Source organism: Xylocopa sonorina, chromosome 11, assembly GCF_050948175.1.
Source record: "Xylocopa sonorina isolate GNS202 chromosome 11, iyXylSono1_principal, whole genome shotgun sequence".
Lineage (NCBI taxonomy): Eukaryota > Metazoa > Arthropoda > Insecta > Hymenoptera > Apidae > Xylocopa > Xylocopa sonorina.
In genome coordinates, this window is record NC_135203.1 from 1,714,264 (window position 1) to 1,736,133 (window position 21,870).

The following is a 21,870-nucleotide window of genomic DNA, read 5'->3' on the forward strand; positions in this document are numbered from 1 at the left end:
GCCGGCCCGCGGCCAGCCCTTCGTGGAATTTCACCGGCGTCGTGCAATTTCGTGCACGCGACGAGATCGGCCCCAGCCTCCCGCGACGTCCTGCGACAACCGCGCGCCGCTGGAATGTCATAAGCGGACGGCCACCGGGAATTTTGAGAATTTTGACGAGCCTCGTGGCCACCCTCTGCTCGCGATACCGACGCCCTCCCGTGGCTCGCGTACTTTTCGTTTAATCTCTCGCAGGAACTATTCGAGACTTGTCGCGTGACGTTTTCCACCAAACGGAGAATTTTTCGCGCGATTCTGCTTATGAATTTTCCTCCGAGTCGACGAGACCGCTGGGGTCGCGAGAGCTAGAGCATTTTCAAACAATCCTTACCAGCGATAAAGCCTGGCAGTAAATATCGATGGCTGCGCGTTGAAAAAAGAAGAAAGAATAACGCGCGGGCATCGTTCTAATCCGGAATCGGTAATAAACTTGCAGTATCGCGCGAGAATAGTTGTTGCTCGCCGCGTAAACTAATCTTATCGAAGAGGGTGAAGTGATTAATAACGTGTATCGAATGCGAGGTAATCTTATCATCGGTGTGATACATATTGGCCACAAAGTGAAATAAATGTCATCGCGCTCGATAAACACCGGGTTTGTTTCGAGCCACTTCTTACTCTCATCGCGATTCGATTATGACAACCCGCATCACGCTGCAAACTGGTACTCCATGGTTGAACGTCGTACCAAGCGTTCGGTATCAAACAAACGACGCGTTTCGCGCGTAAACGCTCGCAAATCCGAGACTCTCCATCTCCTCGAGAGTCTGTTGGCGCTCGGTTCTCTTCTCCACGATTATCTAAGCAGAGACTCTTACGTAACGAAGCGCGAGTCCAATGAGGTCATCAGCAGTCGGCGGGTGACACGTCGCTTAACCACTGGCAACGCGAATCTCCTCGCTTCAACCTGTCTCATCGTCGCGGCGGTTATTCACCGTCCCTCGATCTCATCCCTTTCTCGTTTCATCCGTGACCCTTTGTCTCTTCCGTTGGAGGGGGCGCTCGTAGGGCCGAGGAAGAGGAAGCACGCGCTTCGTCGTTTCGACGAGCATTATAATATATAATAAGAATCGGATTAGCATTGAATGAAGTGGGTGGCGCGAGCGAGCGGGGAACGACAAAGGAACTAATAAAAAGGCGGCCTCTTCAAGGCGACCATGGTGGTCCTTGTTCAACGGAAGCTGGCTCTTCCACCCCTCCGGAGAATAAATAAGAAACGCGAGCATTCGGTGAAACCGTGGCGCCCTCGCTGAACGGAGGAGAGCAGAATCTATCTCCGTTATCACTCGCGGAAGCTTCTGAAAGCTGTCAGAGCTCCCACGCGGAACTTCTCTACGGCTTCGTCATCGCCTCGCGCGTCGATACCAAACTCCGACCCTCTCTCTCGTTCTCTCTCCCTCTCTTCCTCGCGCCATCTCATCCCCTACCCGTTCGGCGAAACCGTTAATTAAATTATCGCCGCGCGCAACTCCTGGCCGAGCTCGCGAACTTTCAACTTCGAAGGCCTCGCGCCGTCACGTACCCTCTTTATGTTCGGCCAACTTTTCCGCCGGTGCGCCGCCTTTTGTCGCTGACCCCGGGATCGAGCTCCGCGAAAACGGCCCCGGCCAACTTGGCATTGTGCTCGCACCGAAAAGTTCCTCCGGGGTGGCGGCAACGCGCGCGCTAATTGGCCGTGTGTGCGCGTGGCCGCGCAAAGTTGATCTATTCTTCAGCCACGGAAAATGGAGAAAGTGTTCTCAAAGTATTAAGCGTTTGTGAGTAAATTGTGCTCTCCCGTCATCGTAGACGGAACTTTTTTCGTTTTTTGTTTCCCTATTACAATCCTTTTGCATAGCGAAAACCACCTTGCAAATTTGTAAAATTTCTGCGCCAAATAGATGCACAATTACGAAGAGAAGAGTTATATTATCGTTTGAATTTAATGGAAAAAGGGAAATGGAAAAATGAACGGGGCGTTTATTCAGCCTGCCAGCTCGACGTCAATCGAATTAACACGCGCTCGCTCGCTGGTTAATAATTCCTCGACTCGTCGTGTATGTTCGAACTACGAGTCGTCGAGCAATCCGATCCACTGATACAACCTTTCGCGTTCTCTGATAATCGACCATCCGGAGAGATGATACAGATAGCGGCTCTGCAATTTTCTAGGATTCTAATCTGTAATTCGCGCAGTAATCTTTTCCATTCAATCGTGCTCTTTTTATCTGGCTCTCGTATCATCAAACGGTGATTCGTTTGGTTTTCTTCGTGCGCAGTTGTTCGACCTGTAACTTTACCAGAGGAGGAAAATAATTTATATTATATTCCGATTTTTAATATAGATCGTTCAAAAATTGTTTACAATAACGTTAAAATCCGAAAATATACGTTAATAGTTGACCACCCTGTAAGAAAAAGAAATATTAGCTCTCATTCGAGTCCGTTCAGACTCGCGGTTACGCAAACGGCAATTGAAGGCCGAAAGTTGGCCAGCTCCGTCCTCGCAGCGTTCAGAAAATTGGTCGAGCGCATGCTTATTGCTACCTTAATGCAACGTGGGGACCGTCCGTATAATCGGGTGCTGGCCGGAGCAGCGTTGGGCGCCCGCAACAATAGTCCGAGGCGTCGACGCCGGACCACCCGCGGTTCGCCATTAAAGTCGCCTCCGTGGAGAGGGTGGACATCGAGAGCCGGCAAAATAGGGGACAAATATGCGTGCCCTTTCTTTCGTTTCGCGTCCCTGCTGGCTGTTCTTTTTACTCGCGGAAACAGAAGCGACTGGAGGAGGCGAGCGACGCGAGAGGGGAAGAATAATGTGCGCGACAGCGGGCCACGAGGGTACAACCGCGGCGGGTTTCGAAATCGAAACGGGGGGATGGGCCCGCCGGGAATTAAGAGTCAGGGAACCAGGACGAATCAGTCGACGCCGTTCTCTGTAACGCGAAACTTCCTGGCGCCAAACGCCCTTAAGCCTTCGTTCTAGCAATATCCCATTGTGATACCATTAGCCGGCTAACACGCCGCTACCGTCTCGAAGCCTCGCCTTTTTATTCTGCCTTCTTTCGTCTTTCTTCGTGCCTGCTTGGCTCGCAGCTTTGGGGTGAGCCGCAGTTTTATGGCGCCCTTTGTGTACAAGTTACAGCGCCCACAGCGGACAGCCGCTCGAATATCGATGCTCGACTCTCAAATATTCTGGAAAATCAGTAATTTTGACTAATTTTGAGTAATCCCGTAAACCCCGCTGGGTTCATCCGTTGCCACCGTTTAAACGAGCTTTCGCTGTTCCGATTCCCTCGCAGGCTTCCGTGCCTGGAAGTTGCGCGCGTCGACGAAGGAAGGGGACGGGTGAAATTCGCGATCGCTCGCGGCGATAATCGGTTACGCCCCGGTACGAGATTTGCCTTTCGACGAACGATCGCGTTGCTTCTCGTAGCCGCCGTGGGTGTAGCTCGATTAACGAATCGTCGGACACTCGTCGATGGATCGAGCCCGTTCTCGATGGCCGCGCGGCGAGATCGCCGCTTAAGATGATGGATCGATCGGTTTTAATTTGAACGGCTCGTTTGCATAAATTGCGTCACGAGGCACGAGTGGGCCGCTCCGGTTTACGAACGGTCGACGCGTTCTTCTCGTTCGAAGAGGAGCTCTGGACTGTGGCTGCCCTCCCCTCGGGCAGAAATAACTTCACATTGTACGCGATCGTTCACGATCGCGATTCGCGTTCTTGTTAACAGACGCGCACGATATCGCGAGGGATGCGCGCGATCTCGAGAATAAACGATACGCATTGTTGGCTTTCGTCTCGCGTATTTATTTCAGAGAACTCGGAGGGAGAGGGGCGAGTTGCAGGTATTCGCTCTTGGCGACCGTCGTTTCTTGCAGTTAATCGATCATCGTCTTGAATGTTGCTGCTGCGCATTCGTACGGTGTTTACAACAAAGTTGGTTGTAACGTTGCGATCTTAAGCGGTTTTGCTTCCTCTCCGACGGCTAAAGGGATAAGACATTGAAAGATGGATCGTGTCGCCTGTTCGTTTTTGCCGTGTTTTTTTTGTTACGTGTCTCATAAACAGTCGCCGTTTAATAGCACTGAAAATCGCTGTCTGGAATTTCATTACGCATAGCTGTTATGAAAGAAATGGACCGGTGCAACATTGTACACGCGAAGGGAAAAAAGGCTGTCGAAGAGGCCGTGGCGCGCCTTGAACTGGTTAGGCAGAACTGGATACACTCGTCGAGGTACGAGGACGCGGATGATCGCCTTGGTAAAAATGTTTCGGAACGTTCGATCGAGCGAACAGGTAATAGCCATTTGCCACTTACGCGCTGCCAGTCGAGTATTCGCGAGCCGACGTCTCGCGAGCTTTTACTTCCCTCCTGGAGATACGTCAAGGACGAGGTTCTTATCCTCCCTTGCCGTGAACTCGAACGATTCGAAACGACGATGCTGACTGCGATAATACGAATCAAGACTGAACAGGTGGTCGAAAAAGAAGTAGATATTACCTATTTGCTTCGTAATAATTACATTGCATGGCAATTAAATAGAAATTTATTAGAGGCTATAAATCCAGAGATAGTTATCTGTACGGTAGTTTATATATCCTTTTACGCATTTCATTTCCCACGAATCCATAAATACATTCCGATCCCATCCCGCCAGGATTAATTTTCAAGCGCAACTCTCGGTTAGTGAAAATTGCCAACTTGTAAACGGACGCGTCACCGTCGGCAACCCCTGGCAAGGTAATTAATTATGCGATTCGATTGCAGGGAAATCCGTACGGATTGAAGGACACGACGGGAATGGGGATGACGGCGGATATGGGTGCCGCATGGGGCACCGCCGCCCTTCAACCTGCCGCCACGGGTTACTACCCCTACGATCCAACCCTGGCCGCCTACGGGTAAGTTTATCACCAGGTTTCATGGTCTCTCGGCTCCATTAGATTAAACCACCAGCCGCGTTCCACTCTCTTTATCCCTCTCTCGCCCGCTTCCCATCGACCCTTCTCGTTGCCTCCATTAAAACAAGAGTCACGATCTCTCGTACTCGCTACACATATCCAGACAGAAACGGTTATCGTTATCGCGAATCCGTAATATCTTTCCCTCGATATAACCGGAGCGGTACATAATTTTAAGCGACCCGTTGATGTTCAGTCGGAACGGACGATCGCCGTTCCCTGGTTGATGTCCGCGTTTCAAACCGCGCGCAGGGGAGAGGACGCCGAGAGTTCCCCCAGCTCTTTACATTTCATTAGAAATATCCGCGAGATCGTCCGGGGTGATAGCGCGACTGAATCGCCCGATTATTTTTCGCTTTACACCCCGGTTATTTCCGTCAACCAGCTGCCGCTCGAATTAATATCTCGTTTCGCTTCGAGTAAACTTTGCGCGGTTTTATTCGCCGCGAGATCGCATCGAGCGGCAAGTCGGAACGTTTCGAGTAATCGCTCGGTACGCCTAGGGCTTGATATTTAGAAAGCAACGCACGATGGCCGAAGGTGAGCGACAATTAATCCGTAAGAAGAGGGTGACGAGGCGAACCGGATGCTCGTTCTACCCGCTCGCGGATAAGAGTTACGAGGGGCGCTGTCGACACGAGGGCCCTCGCGCTTCGTCTTCTCGGGTAGCGGCGGAATATCGATGCCGTGGAAAAGCGGTCCCCGCCACGACGACGGGGACGACAACCGTGACCGCAAACATTGTATCAGGCCCGGCTAAGTGATTTCTCCGTGGCGCGTGTCTACTTTTCCACGGGGAAACGTATTTTCGTTACGGATCCCTGTTTTGATTAATAATGGCAGCGGACGGACGAAACAGCGATGGCCGGAATTAACGGCGTGGAAATTTATTTCGCGCGCCGTTGCCCCGCGATGCGCCGGTGATGTATCAAAACGTGTCAGAAGGAGAAAACGATTATTTATCGGAGCGGAATTAAAATAACCGCGAGCCGGAGAAGGAGAAAGAAGTCGCGACGTGGATGACTGCGCCGCGTACGGACGTTCCATGGCGGGTGTATTTGCTCGCGGTACCGTCGATTGAATTGGTAAAATGGAGGAGAACGCGCTCGTCCTTTCCAACGCGTAATTTTCTCACTCGAAGAGACGAAGAACGATCCGTAGGTTTGATGCACGTCGAGAATCGTGTCTTCGTTGCATTGAACGAAAGAGGAATGGCCATTTTTTCCCGAGAGATTACATAAAATTTGTTCCATAACTTTTACCATTACGCAATTTAAATTATCAGCGCGAAGAATTTAAAAAGTATTCCTCAGATGTAACTTGTAGATACGTGTCGACTATGAAAAATGTATGCATACAATCATTCCTCGATCGTGACTTATTTCATTCGCGTTCCAGGCTTCCGTAATCGTATGAAAGTGCAGCGAAATCAGAGAAACGAAATTACGCGTGAAGGTAAGCGTAAGCTTGTAAATCATAGGCGAGCGCTTCTCGCAGCCGTTGCAATAACAAAGTAGGACGGTGGCACGAACAAGCCACCGCGGCAGCTCCCTCGTGGGAACTCGATGGAGGGTTATTTTGGAAAACCATGTGTCGCGTGCCGTTGACAAAATGAGACATTGACATAGATTTCGACGCTAGGCGTAATTGGAAACACTTGGCTCCGCCGCGGCTCTCGATTCCACATCGTGGCCCATAAATCTAAATCCTCGCTTCTTTTCCCGTCTTCTTTTCCCCTCCTCACCGTTCGCCGTATGACGAAACGCCGCTCGTACGATGGACGGGAGGAACCACGTTACGTTCCCGTTTCAGCGTGCGGGGAAAATTTCGATCGATAATTAGGAGAGAAGAGGCTGTTCGCGGCGATGCGATAAGAATCGCAACGGTGAGTCCAATATCAAGCTAGATCTCCTTTGAGATTCCGGTCCAATTCCTTTGATCTCGCCGAGATGAGAGGCGCCCTCTCCCTCCTCTCTCTCTCTTCCTCTCGTCATCGTCGAACCTGTCGCTCGCCTCTTCTTCTCCATCTCCCACTCTCTTTCTTCTCCTTTATGCGAGGGGATGAGAAGATTCAGACACTGAGATTCGAGAGAAACCGTGCACGGCGAACGGTTACAAAATGGCTGTAGGCAGCCGAGTGGGCGTACGTAATGGAGGCTTCCAGGTTGCCAGTGTATACATATATATATCTATATATGTATATATATATATATATATATAAAGGTACATGTATATATAGTCGCATCGCGAGCGTAGGGAGAGCAGTAGGTCTCTCTCCGTAGGAGAGCGAGTGAGTGAGTTTATTGATTGGCTTCCTCCCGGGGTTGGCTCGTCTGTTCGCCAGGCCTCTCTACTCTCTATTCTCTCCCTCTCGCTTCCACTCCCTCCACCATTGTCTCCTTCTCTTCCTTACTTCTCCTTTATCTCTCTCTCTCTCTCTCTCCTTTTCTCTGTCACGCTACTACCCACCGTGCACGCTCCTCGCTCTTCGCCGCGTTTCTATCCTCTCCCACCCATCTTCCACCTCTAACGCGACCTCCTTCCACCCTCGTGAGCGAGGCAGCTCCCACAGGTGCTTTACTTACTTTGCTTAGCAACCCTCGTGTCCACACACAAACACGCCAGACTCACTCCGGCAGGTTTGCTCGTTCACGTTCACGCACCACGTCGCAGTTTCATTCCCTCCCCCTGGACACCCCCGCGTCCTCCATCTTCTTCCGTCTCCGCCTCGTCCTCTCTCCAGGAGAGGATCCACGATCCGAACGAGAGCGCGTCTACATGTGTACAAGAGCGTAGTTGCAGGCAAAACTCCGAACCGTGGGCATTGTTTATCGTCGAATATCCACCCTCTTCGCTCGGCCGCCGCTCTTCATTCCGAGCCTCTATTAATTTACTTGCTTAAATAATACGACGACCCTCTCGTCCTCCACTACGCCCGCCCTATTTGTCTCCTCCACTTTCTACCTCTCTACCCGGCCAGCCGCCCCCCACCCACCTCTCGTCGTTCATACCTACCCCTGTTTTCCCTCGTCACTTTCGTCGCCGGCGACGGGCCGCTATTGTCTTGTCGCGCGACGCGTCCTCTTTTCAACACCGCGCTTCCCGGACAGCCCGCGCGCATCGGGAGTCGGCCGTTTTCAAAGTCGAGCGACTCGATTGGGGACACGAACGGACGGGAGAGGGACGCTCTGATTACGGCGAACGAGGAACACGCCGTCGGGGACCCTTCGGGAGTAATTGTCGCGAGAATCGTTCCTGCCTTCGCAGCCTTTCTTCCGTGACGATGGATTCAGAACGTTTCGTGCGCCTCTGGCTTGTTTCCGTTTCTCTCTTTCTGTTCTTTTTTCCCTTCATGCTATCGGTAATGTCGGCGCCGCGTTAATTCCTCGAGCCTACCCAGCTCGATTTAGACAGCTATTTTAATAGTTGCTTTAACGTATTATCTCGTCATCTATTACGCCTATTGCGTTATGCTTTATTATTTCCTCGATGCGTGCACAACATTGTTCTTTTTATCGGCAATTAAAGAGAAATATGTAATTTTATTGTTTGCAAATTTGATATACGCCTCTGTAGCGCGTAAAATCGCATAAACGTCGAAATTCGTCTTGATAGTCAGACAGTAGAACAGTTTCCCATTCTGGTCGGAACAATGGAAATGAATAATACTCGCGAGTATATTACTCGCAACGGCAGCGCGGTAATGCATTAATGAAACGAAGCGCGTACACCGATAGGAGTACAAAAGAAATGCTTAAGGATTTACAGATAGAAATTCAAGTAGCGAACGCAACTTTCATAGCATTATCGTAAGGTAAATGCTCGTAAATACTTTGCCGAGTAGCGAACGCGTTACACGTAACGGAGGAACGAACGCGAGCAAAGTGGGAATAATACAAATGTTACACAATAACGCAATATTTTATTAAATGCCACGAGGAAGCACCGCGCTCGGCGTTTATCTACTTTGTTGCAAGTTTCGCGGTTCTCACGTCCCTCAAGCGACTTTTATTCCGTCGGGGTAAATTAATTCACGCAAAGGGGAACGAGATAGATAGCCAGGTTGATCGATGTTTCTCCCTCGATCCGGACAATTTCCACGAGGACGAGTGAAAGCGGCGCAGATGCGAGCCCGCGGACGGATCTCACCCCCAATTCGCCATTTTTCACCAAGATCCCGCGTCACCCTCGTCCTTCTGCCTCTCCTCCGCGCGACGCCCTGCTGTTTTGCTTCTTGAATAAAAAATCGCAGCGAGACGGCGTCGAAACTCCGAAGAACCATGACCAGTGCCGTGCTCGATTTCCACCCACCGAGAACGCTCGAATCGCCGCGCGTTAATTGCCGCGAAGTCGATCGCTGCTTTCACCCTCGAGGAAATCTGCCGCGATTGAGCGTGCCATTGCGGTGGTCGTTGAACGATGGAACCGCGCGATCCCGTCGAACGTTCGAGCTAACTCAATTCCGGTCCGATCCGGAGATACCGCTTTTTATTCGGCCGCCAGATATAGACGTCTGCTTAGAGGGATGGACGGGGTACGGTCTCGCGCGCGCCAGAAAGGGCTTTTATCCGCGTACGAACCCGTGGACCGGTTGCGAGCTCGATTTTTCTTCGATGGATTCGCTCGCGTATCGCTGGTCGAGCTGAAAAGACGCCTCGAGCATTCGCGAACTCTTTGGTCGATAATGTACAAGGTGAAGAAAGAATTTTGTTGTTCGATCGTAAAACATTCGCGCTAGAAGAAACTCGGAAGTAAGCGGAATATAAATCACTTCGATTCGTTCTGCGTAACATGAAAATTGCGTTTTCCGAGCAGCAAATTATGATGCATACGATTACGAAATAAAATCGTAGAAATTGAAAAGGCAAGATATTGTTTAGTTACATATGTAAAATTAGGAAATTTATACGGAAAGGGTGTTATACCGTACACATTATTTCGAGATTACATCGATTGATTACACGTTACGGTTTCTATAGGATAGAAAAATTTCTCCAAAGGTCTAATGTAAATACGTAAAACGCGTGTACGGTTTAACTGTAGATAATTGTATACCGGTATGTAATTCTCGAATCGCACGGCGTTACAAAGCCTTTAATTTCTATGCTAATGGGAGGCCTGGAATTTTCGCATGGCTGCGTGGCGAAAAGAACTTAATTTTTGCGCGCAACGTTTTATTAAAATCGTAATCTGCAGAGCCGCTTTCGTTACCGATCGATACGTGTTTGGTATAGCGATCCCGATGCATATCACGATAACGTGTATGCTCGATATAATCCGATTCGACGATATTGTCAGGAGCACTGGACTTTCACTCGTTAATGAGGATTCCATTACTTGCGAATATCGGGACCAACTGTTAAGATACGCGGAAACGTACTTTAGAAGGCGTCCAGTTCGTATCGGAGTTAATTATCATCAGCGCTATAATTTCAATAAAACAGTCGATTAAGTATTCCACATAAACGCGTTAATACCAAAGTTCCGTTAATTTCAATCCAGACATCGAAACTACACGCTAGATACGCTCGTTACCACTCCGCTTCAATTTGTTCTCGACATTCAAACGCAAAGGATATCCCCGAACATGAACGCTAGAGTGCTCGAGCATTCGAACGGCAAGAGTTTCAATAATCCACTCTGAAGTACTCGAGCCTAATCCAACTGACAGCTCGAGTGCTCGATAACGCATATCCATAAATATAACAGTCTTCTAATTAACCGAAAACGCTCCTCTAAGAAGGCATTCTCGACGAACGAACGAGGATGTAACGGTGGTCGTGATAAGGGAGGCATCGGGACGCGAGCGTTCGGATTAGATAAGAGGTGGCGAAGTAGTCGTCGCGGAGTGCAGCAGTCGCAGTTACACGGACAGGGGGGCGGGTCAGTTGGATGCAGCGCGCGCGTAGCAGACGCGAGGCGACGCGACGCGACGCGGCGGTAGGTTGCGTGGTGCAAGCACAAGGTAGGTTGGTCGGTTGGCCTGGCTGGTTGGTCGGTCGGTTGGTAGGTTGGTTGGTAGGTAGGTAGGTAGGTAGGTAGGTAGGTAGGATGCGTTTGCACATCCGGGACCGGGCGTAACTATCGGTGGCTATATACGTGCACCGGGTCTATACGAGCCCGGAGGACGTAATTACGCGCGTTCTGCCAATATTGGTTAACCTTTCGAGGTTGACGCCACCATATGCAAAGCCCCTAATGAGTCGCTCGAGTGGCCCCGGTGTCTAGTATTACGCGCTCATCTCCGACCACCCGCTTTTTTCTTTTTTTCGCTTCCGTCGTTATTACCCACCGGAGATATTCGACGATATCCTCTCTTCTCCACTATTTCCCACCCTCGCCGCGGAGTATTACGCGCCGCGTTGCACCCTTGCTCCTTCCTCTGGTTCACGGGCTGGTTCATTCGGTTCGCGAGCGCGTCGCGGACTTCGGAAGTCGCCTGGTGACGAATACTCGTTGGCTCTGGGTTTGTCCGTTGCGCAAGAAATCCGATTAAATTCGCGCCGCCTGTTCGCAATGGATATATCGTACACGTGTACTAATAACCTTGCTTCGCCCCGATGAGTAATCCGCGGTTCCCCGAAGTTGTTTGCGCAATCCACTTCAATTGGCTAAGATCGAAACAGTTTCGCGTTTAACGAGATACGCCAATCTACGGGACGAGCTTCGGAAGAATCGCGTATTGATATCACGGTAGAATTAAGTAACGATGAGTGATGGAGTGTTCCGGTTAATCGAGTAGCCGCGATTCCATGCGAACGGGGTCGTTTATACGCGACAGCTATTTTTAAGGATCGAGGATCCACCGTGCGACGAAAATAGACGCGTCAACCAGCGTCCCACTTGATCGTATGAAAAATGAACCGAGTCGAACTCGAGCTCGGAGCCCACGCGCGCTGGATTCCTGTCGATCCTCGACAGATCGACCGAGCGAAGGGCTCGATCGCGAACTTTTACGCGCGAGACGCGAGCTTCGCTCGTTCGCGTCGGCGGCACCCATACCCCAGCGGTCGTCGCATCTGCATTGCATCGTGGCGCGTACATCGTTGCGGGACGATCAGCGCGTCGATATATCCGAGAGCGATTCTCCTCTGGCACGCAACGCCACACTTAATATGTAAATCGCGGCCCCGTACACACGAGGCTCGCGTGTGCGCGGAATACGCCCGCGAATACGTGTGCGGATAATTGCGCGGCGGCGCGGCGCGTGTGGGAGGCAGTCGAAATTGCGCATATCAATGAGGGGGTGGGTTTGGTGTCCCGGGCGTCGATTAAATCTAGAGGCGGCGGCCGCTGTCAATTTCTAACTTCACGCTGCCACGGGTATTCGCGGGACGAGTTGTTACGTTTCCACTCGACGCGATCCACACCGGCAACTTTATATGAACTGTCCGCCAGTTCCCCGTCCCCGTCCCCGTCGACGCGTGGCCCCGCCATTTCGTAAGCGATTCTCCACGGGTATCGACACGAGGATAGTTTCGCCAACGAAACTTTTGTTCCGTCCGCGTGGAACTCTGGTTGGTATCGATTTATGGATAAATGGGAATCGAACGCGTCCTTGTCTGCGTCCACGATCGCGGAAACTTTCGTCTAATATTCGATGGTTCGTACTCTTTGGCCTCGAAAAGAAACACCCTCTTCTCTGATATCGTTTCAGAAGGAGAAGTAGAAACGAAGCATCACTGTAGTTTTAGTTAAAATTCGTCGAAACGCTAACGAGACAAAGAAAAGAGGGCCGATCTCGTCGGTGTTCACCTGCTTTCGTTGTATCGTAGGGCAATCTCGATCGATCGGACGGTTTTCGATGGAAAGCAAGAAGAAAACGATCGCGGTGGAAGGGGAGGGTCTAGAATAGAGAAACGGCGAAGGGATGGTAGGAAGAAAAAAGCGGCTGATTTTATAGACGAGCTACGAGAGCCGCAGCGGCCGCCTTTCCCTTGTCCGAGGGAGTTTAATAGAGGGTGAAACGTCCTCGAAGTTGCACGAGTCCGCTTCGTACGTCCCCGGCGACGTGGTCATCGGCAATCTCGGATGTGGATTGCAGTAACGACGGGACAGAACGGTTGGACTCCGAAAGGGGAATTACGCAATCTTCTCTGCTATTCTTCCGACGACAACTTCGCGATCCTAATCGTTCGTTTTTTCGTTCGATTTACCTCGAACTCGGCTCTCTCTCCTTTAACCGAGTTCAACTTTTTCATTTCACGCACGATTTCAGCCACTTTGTGTCTCCCGTATTTTTAGAATTCCGCAACACCGAGCGTGTAAATATTTAACGTCTTTGTTACGAGCGTACGCGAGCCCCCGTAAAATAGAACGAAGTAGCGAACACCTGTCATTTAACTCTGAAACACATTCGACGGGTACTCGTTTGTGGAAAGGACTTTATAGAAGATTAGAAATTTCTATTACCGCGATTGCTTAGTCGTTCGTCGAATACTGATAACTCTGAAATGTTTCCGAAGAATTGAAAAGAATTATCTTTGCCAGATCGTTCGAGCGATGTCGACAATGTTTGCTGAATTTCAATCGTCACGAGGCGAGCAATATTTCCAGCTTGTTGCCGGCCGTACCGAAAGCCCGAGATTAGATCACGTCTAAACTTGTAAGCCCGAACGGAAGATTTCATCGGACCATTTGTCGCGCCCCGAGCGAACAGAATCGGCCGGATCGGCGCGCGCGATCGTAAAACGCGATTCAGCCCCGGGAAAACGTCTCCATTTGAATAAACTCGCGTCCGCGTAAAAAAGGATCTTTGATGATCTCGTCCGGCGAGGGCGTAAAACACGATAGATTCCCCTTCGCGAAGGTGAACCGACCGTAAAACTTTTCGACTACCCTGCGCGCGCGCGCGCGCGCCCGCCAGACTATTTATTTTTCCTGGCGAACGCCGAATTACCGATCGCCGCTTCGTCAATTTATGGCTCGCGATAAACTGACCTCGTAGAATTTTCGCTTTTGTTCCTAAGGCGCGGTTCTCGGGGATTTTCGAGCGCTTTACGAGGGTGTTACCTCTCGGGAGGGTGTAAATTATTTATTAAGCTTAAAAGGCTTTTGTGGCGTTGGGGTAATAGCTACGGCATTTGTACGTATTCGCGTCGCTGTAGTATTAATTTCTGCTGAACCCACCAGTATTATTAAACCGGTACGCTTTCCGACTGTTTAGCAATTTCATAGCGAGACGAGTTTACATATTCGTTTCGCGTTATCGCGTCACGGATAAACTGAAATTAGCCCCTCTGTGTGATAAAAGAAGACGGCATTCGAGTTCCCTTTCCGCGCATGTGGCAGCGATGTTTCATTAGAATTCCCCGGGCCACTCAAAATCAATCTTCCCGCTTGAACCGAGAAGGTTCACCGCAGTAGCAACAATCGCTCGAGAATTTCCATTAATCGTCCCGGCGATCCACCGCTCTCTCGCGCGTCCTCGACACCGATTCTTGTACCCCGTCAGGCGGCGCGTCACGGTTCAGGCTGTACTGTCTCTGGTAACCACCGCCATCAGCTTCGCCGCCCTTCCGCGTCCGATGGATCGTCGATAGGTATTTTAGGCTACAGTATACAATGGCACGTATACCTATAACAGGGTCGCGCGCGGAGCAACCCCTGCCAGGGAGAGGACACGGGGCGAAGCGAGACGGGAGAAGGGGGATCGATCGAATCGCCATTACGGCGAGTGAGTGGCCGGGTTGCTCGATGGAATCACGCCGCCGCTGGGGGTTTATTCTCCGTATATATTTGCCGGAGTATCACCCTCGACCCAGTAGGATGTCGCCCCCCCTCTATCCCGGAGGGTTCGATGCTCCGGCACGCAGCCCGCGGCCAGGGGAATGAATCTAGGAAGGCCCGGATTCTCTCACTCTACGGCTATCCCCCACCGTTCTCGCCCCTTTCTATCCGTATCTCGAGTGCGCGCCCACCACTTTGGACTTGGCAAAATCTGCGGGGAATTCGCACCCTCGACAGGATGCCACTTTTCGAATGGAGTGGCTCGGCTCGACAAATGTTGAACAATGGTTACGTTTTTGCTATTCGAGAGCCGGGTAAGTTGCTCGCGCATTGCCATTGGTTCTCGTGCACCGTTCCTTGGTTACGCTACAATTCTATACTCGAAATACTCGCTCTGGATATTGTCTCGACCATCTTGTCGATTCATTTCCGATACGATCTTTTTTCCTGTCCACCTAACGATCGTACAAGAATTCGTCAAAACATCGCGGATACAGTTTAGATTTAACTTCGAAGTTATTAAACGAATTGCATTCGCGCGAAATTCAAAGTTAAATAAACGAAACGTTTCGATGGAATCTTTCCAGGTATGGCGCCGGATACGACCTAGCGGCGCGGCGAAAGAACGCGACGAGGGAGTCGACGGCAACGCTGAAGGCCTGGCTGAACGAGCACAAGAAAAACCCTTACCCGACCAAGGGTGAGAAGATCATGCTGGCGATCATCACGAAAATGACACTGACGCAGGTCTCCACTTGGTTCGCGAACGCGCGGCGGCGCCTCAAGAAGGAGAACAAGATGACCTGGGAGCCGAAAAACAAGACCGACGACGACGACGACGCGGTTCTCACGGACTCGGAGGATAACAAGGAGAAAGACGACCTCGCGGGTGACAATCAAGGTGACAGAGTCGGGGAGGATGCAAGGAGAGGCCTCGAGGAAAACGGTGAGCAACTTTATCTCGCTTTCGTGCATTATAATTATGACGGAACGATATCGTCGACCTAGTACGTTACGATGTCGCACAGAAATCGTTCGATTGAAACATGGAACCACCTCGTTTTTCAATTATTTCCAACGAAAAAAGAAACGCGCTGCTTACAACGAACGACTAGGGAGGAAAAAAAGAGGGAATTCCTGGTAAAAAAGGCACAAGTCAGGCAGAGAAGCCACGTTCCACCGCTTGCACGTGCTGGCCAAGTTTAGTCGATAAGCCTGCACGCGTGTAATGGCACGAAACGCAATAATCCCTTGCGGTCGTGCATGCACTCGCCCCAAGAATGCTCGCGGAACAACCGTGTCTCGAATCTCGGAAGAAGCCACCGCCATTAGGGGCCAATTATCGATGTACCCGATGTATGTACGCCCGTGCACAATGGCATCGAGTCGGTCGCGATGGCGGGCCGCCCCTTCGCCCCGGTGGAACGAAACGTAGCGATCCTCTTCGCGGAATGTCGGTGGCGTGTACCGGCTCGCGTGACTAGTTTCCTTGATATCGAGTGGCCATCGGTCGGCGTTTTTGATATTGCGCAAGCACATCCATTCCGCGCGCAATAACCGGGGGACGAGCGCGACCTCGCCCCGCGTGGATCGTCGCGGCGCCATTCACGGGGATCGAGATCCACGCGGGGGCATAGGACGTCGTTTCCGGGGAGAACGGAACTCGTGGGATCCTCTCGAGTCCCGCTACGAGCCTCTACGCGATTTACGATAAATGCCACTTCGTTCTATTGCCATTGGAACGCTGCGAGAGTTTTTATGGGGGGCTGGTCTTCTCGGTTTTATTCGGTGGCTGTATATTGTTCTTGGAAGTGGGTGTAGAGCGGGCATGTACGTAACAGGTAAATAATATTTATCGTTCGATTGACTGTAATGGATGACGCGAATTGGAGGACCCCGCGGTGTCATCGCGGGGTTGAAGTTTTTGTACGGGTTCCCTTCGATAAAAGTGGACTTTCAATAGACTTTTATGTAAATCTAATCAATTCGATAACCACATTAATCACTGACCCTGGTAATCGTTTCCGCGCACCAAATTCCTCGAACATCCCAACAAATCTGTCAACGATCGCATCGCAAGGTCCACAATTTTACCTCGTTCCCGCCAAACGGTCCATTCCCGAAACACACTACTCGTCGTTCGCGTCATCGTCCGAGGTAACAAATCCCGGGGAGGACGTCTCCGAGGCTGCAACAACATCGCCAATCGTTTCGAGTCGCGTAGTCGCAGCCGGTAAATTCAATTACCGAACTCGAATTTCTCGCCGCGGCGTTGAAATCGAGCGAGCATCGAGAACACGGCCGTTCCCAGCCGTCCCCTGGCGTCGTTCGGGCCACGATCGGCTACTTATTCAGGCATTTTGCCCAACGGCCGGAAACGGCGAGTTAGAAATTCGCTGGGTGAACCAGCCGTGTGTCGGGCTCTATAACGCGGAGGCGGACATAATGGTTCACATGTGGGTAAACACAGTGACGGGTTGCGGGTTGCCGCGCAAAGAGATTAATGGCCTTCGGTTTGGTCCCCCGGTGGACCGGCGGCCCGGTCCATCGTCGATATTGGGAACGTGGTCGTGAGATCTCGCACCGCGCGCGCGCGCGCGCACACACACCTCCATCGTCTGCGATCGTGTACGTGTGTAACAGTCGGTACGTAAAGGGTGAACGGGCGGGTGTATGGGTTGGAACGTACAGGTTGGCGCTCGATCCGGCTCGGCCGCGCTCACACGTTCGTCTCCCTGAGCGTGTGTCGCTGTGGGTGAGAGGCGGAGGGTGCGCCCGGGCTGAGTGGCCATCCGTAGGACCATATACACTCCGCGCCACGGGCTACATATGTATATACGCGTATATATATATACATATATGTACAGAGTTGGATGTATATAGATACACGAGGAGAGTGGTAGTCGGAGGCACGGTGATGTATCGGCGCCCGCGGCGAGACGAATGGTACGGACCCTCCTATGGCCACCATTACCCCACCGCACATTGGCCAATATCGGCCCTCTCTCTTCCTCCTGTCCTCTTCTCCACTCTCTGCTGCGTTGCTCGCCGTTCACCTCTCTTTCTCTCCTCGTTCGCCTCCCTTCGATTGGGGACATTTAGGTGTCGTGTCACACGCGTCCCGCGATGCCTCGTAATTTTAAAGGAGCACGCAGGAAATAAGTCCTCTGAAAATCCAGAGAGAGAAAGGTAAAGGGGGAGGACGGTCTGGTGGCCTGTACGAAAGCGATTTGTTTTCTATTCCCAGGCCTGGTTCTCCGACCCAGTCGGTGATTTGTGATCGCGCATGAATATCTGCCCGCCATGGAGCACCGTTCCGTGGACATCGGCAGCGAAGGAGTTTCGCCCGGGTGGAAACGCTGGAAACACCGCGTCTATGAATGTTGAAAGTTGTTTCCGTATCGCATAGACCCGCTTGCCCACTGGTCCGCGTACCGGTTCGCAACGTTTCACGGGATGCTTTGCTAAATTCAAGTGGGCTCTCATGAATTTCCACGCGAAACGTTGAAGGGAAGAGGTCGCTCGAGGACGCGAGGGTCGCTCCGGTCTGTTGTAAGATACCCTCGCGACGAGTGGGCCACTCGATTTTTTTGTACGCGTCAACGGACCGCTGGACTGTCTCTATCACCCGTTCCTTCGGCCGTTCACGGAACGATTTAATAACATTATCGAAGCCGACAAATATTGACAGTATTATTGATCGCGCGTCATTCATACCCGATGATTAAGTCTGAATATTGAAACGGTTTTAATATATCATTGCCAGGCTGGATTGATTAATACGTGAATATATCCTCGGATCGTGCACGAGTTCTTTAACTTAATTACATTATACGATTCCGTTCAATATTTGATCTCTCCTCAAACGATATCGTAGAGTGAGGAGGAAAGATTGCTACGCGGTGGACTTTAATTAAAAAGACGGACGGTATCATTGGCGGAAATCGAAGCATTTATTGAAGCGTTTATCGAAGCGTCATTCCGAATGTAGAAACGGTGAAATTGAATTGGCGCGATTCACCCCGGTCTCGAGAACTCAGCAACGGACAGCGCGCCGATTATGAGATTAACGTCTGATAAAATGGGGTCAAAAGTTAAAGAGCCACTTGTGGACTCGACGTTGGTATCTATTTAGTTGGCCCATAAGGTTCTCTTTATAAGGGGGCGCAACGCACCCTAAACCTAAACTCTCTGTTTCGCCGTGCACTATCCGTCCCTCTCGGTCTCTCCGTTACCACCATCTATCCGTCCATTTCTGTTTGCCACTCGCGGGGGTAGCGGCCCCTTCTAGCTTGGGAATTATCGCTTGACGACCCATCAAGTAAACCCTCTGCCGACTCATTCGAACCTCTTAATGAAATTCTCACCCTTGACTGACTGGCTGGCTTGGCTCGATGGCTGGCTGGCTGGCTGGCTGGCTGGCTGGCAGACGCTTGGGACGATCCTAGAGTGCCCTGAGAGAGCCTACACGAGGCGGAAGGGAGAGATGGGGGGAGAGAGAGAGAGAGAAAGAAAACGGATGGGAGACAGAAGGAAAGGGAAAAAAGGATACAGCCTCCCTATTCACTCTCTCGGTGTTCCCTGCCTCGAGGGGGAACTAAAATCTCTCGCGCCTCAAAGTGGTTGAAGGCTTCGCTCCCTTTTTTTCACAGCATCCCTTACAGCTTAACCGTATAAGGGTGTAAAGGGAGAATACGGCGCGTTTCTCCTGGCGTCGTCGACCCCTCGCTACCCAGAGGGCTGCCCATTTATATATATATATGCCATTTATATATGTATACCGTACGACTTGGCGTAGACCTCACTTTCACACCAGGGATTATAAACCATTAACTCTGACATCGCGTCCAGGCGAAATAACGAGGGGGGACGCGCGAAACGTAATGCGATATCGTTGACCGTACTGAATTTTCTATTAGCTTCCGTGGAAAACGATTTCCGCCGTACTTTCTCTTCTCTCGTTTCTTAGATAGGGCTGTGTAACTAAAACAAGTCGCGTAACGACTTTAGAAAGGAATTATTACGTGGACGATTCGAGGAATTCGCACGTTTATGCGACAAAAATGACGAGTACACCGTCGTTGTACTTGCGAGGAAAAAAAGAAAACAAAAAGTGCCACTTGTAACGTAAGAAAGAGACTCGTCTCAGTCTCGCGGACCACCCCGCGTACGTATTACCCGACGAGGGAAAAAGGTGGGGAAGGTTTTACGAGCTATTAAGCTCGCTTTATTCGATATATACTCGGCGGTGGTGGTATTCGCGTTTACGAGCGTTCGGGGCGAGTCTTTTTCCCCCCGTGGCCACGAGATGTAAGCGTCCGCGCTCTCGCGACGGCGCGCGTCGGCCGTCGAAACTCGACGGGCAATTTAGTAAATTGACGCGGCACGGGTCTTGTTTGCAGAGCCGATGAGGCACGTGAAAGCGGAGCACTTGCAGCACGACAAGGACCTCGACGAGGAGGACGACCTGGATCTCGAGGAGGACCCGAGACGGAGCGAGCATCCGTTTCACCACGCGATGCAGCATCATCACCATCACCATCAAGCGTACGCCGGCGAGGACCACCTGAAGGACGAGGGGATCAAGTCCGACTGCAGCGCGGCAGGTGTCCCGATACCGGCGACCAAGCCGAAGATCTGGTCGCTGGCGGACACCGCCGCGTGCAAGACGCCGCCGCCGCCCTCGCATCCTCACCATCAACAGTACCACCACCTCCACCATCAACAGCACTACGGGCAACAGCAGCATCACCTGTCGAACCAGGCCCACCATCATCACTCGCAGCAACCCTGGCTCGGTTCCGCCGGTGGCGGAGGCGGCGCCGGGGGCGGCGGAAACCTGAGCTCGTTCGCGTTACCCTCGTCCGCGTCGATGAGCCCGTCCGCCGCCGCAACGGCACCGTACTCGAGCGCCGCGACGAGATACGGCGGCTTCCTCTCGTCCTCGTCCGGCGGGCAGCTCCATTACAACCCGAACTCCTCTTCCGGCTCGACCTCGAGCGCGTCCTCCTCGGCGGCGGCGGGGTTTCCCGAGGTTGGTACGGACACTCCACCCCAGACACCGCCCAACATGAAGGTGGCTACACCGAATGGAGTGATCCAGGCGCCGCAGGGCGGTTACTGCACTGGTGGCAACGGCAACGGGACGACCAACGGTAATCCAAATCCGTACGGGCCGAGTCATCCGGCCGCCGGCGGCTATCTCTCGACGAGTTCCGGCTCGGCCAGCAGCGGCTCCTCGTTCACCTCCCGGCTCCAGGCGTCGCCGCACAAAGACTTCTCGCCGGCAGGACAGAACTCGTTGCTGCACCAGCACCAGACCACTGCCAGCTTACCGCCCACGGAGGCCACCACCGCGTTCAAACCGTTCTACAAGGGGTACGTGTCGAGAACCTCGCCAACGAGTTCGATAACGCGATTAACCCCTTGCCGTGCCATTTCACTCGGACGATGTCCGGCTCAACCGATGCGCGGAAATGTTCGCGAACCAGGATTAAGATCACGAGTCGAAATACGGCAAGGGGTTAAACGGAACTGTGCATCCGCGGTGTACAGCTCTGGGATGGAACCCGGGGGTAACGTATCGAAATTCTCTCTGTTGCAGCTCGCAGTCCATGGGTAGCGGGTTCGTGTCACCGGTCTAAGATATCCGAACTGGAGTCTGAATCAACGTCGCGTCTCGAGAGGTGAGTGGCACTTTTCTAAACGTTACCAGCAATTATTTCGCGCGATCCCGACAAGTGCTCTAACAGGCCGAGTAGGATTGTACAAGTAAACTGGTTGTCCTGTGTCATGGTTTTGAGATTGTATGCTAATACGCGACGTTATTCGCGAATCAAGGCCCCGTATTGTTCCAGTTGTATCCTTGGGGTGTCGTCTCGTAGAAAAGTCTGCGGTAATTTTTCTCCTTTTAGTATTTTGCAAAATTCTCTCGGTCAAATCGCTTCGGTCCTTCCAATCTACGAGCGACGGTCTGTAAATAATATTATCAATGATTCTAACGTATTGCGCAAGGGTCCCAACGTCACCGCCTATCTCTCGATCGCCTCGAGCAGCTAGCTTCGCCCGACGGAATTCCTAATGTCCTCGCGTCGTCGAAATATCGCTAATGAATCACCGGCCGATGAGCCGTGCGAAAGATCCTCGCGTTCTCG

General features: G+C 51.7%; 2 protein-coding genes across 3 annotated transcripts in view; one reads left to right on the forward strand and one right to left on the reverse strand.

Annotated features, from left to right (window-relative positions):
• The window catches only part of LOC143429091 (uncharacterized), a 324,872-nt gene that overhangs the window by 173,597 nt on the left and 129,405 nt on the right, over window positions 1-21,870 (reverse strand). The gene's annotated exons all lie outside the window — the stretch shown is intronic.
• Window positions 1-21,870, forward strand: part of LOC143429075 (homeobox protein araucan) — an 84,464-nt gene that overhangs the window by 50,543 nt on the left and 12,051 nt on the right. For both annotated transcript variants that reach the window (XM_076904471.1, XM_076904472.1), the window contains exons 3-6: window positions 4,794-4,927; window positions 15,304-15,662; window positions 20,119-21,094; window positions 21,321-21,402. In XM_076904471.1, coding sequence (XP_076760586.1) covers window positions 4,794-4,927; window positions 15,304-15,662; window positions 20,119-21,094; window positions 21,321-21,360 — 1,509 coding nt within the window. In that variant the 3' untranslated portion in view covers window positions 21,361-21,402. The remainder of the gene's footprint in view (window positions 1-4,793; window positions 4,928-15,303; window positions 15,663-20,118; window positions 21,095-21,320; window positions 21,403-21,870) is intronic.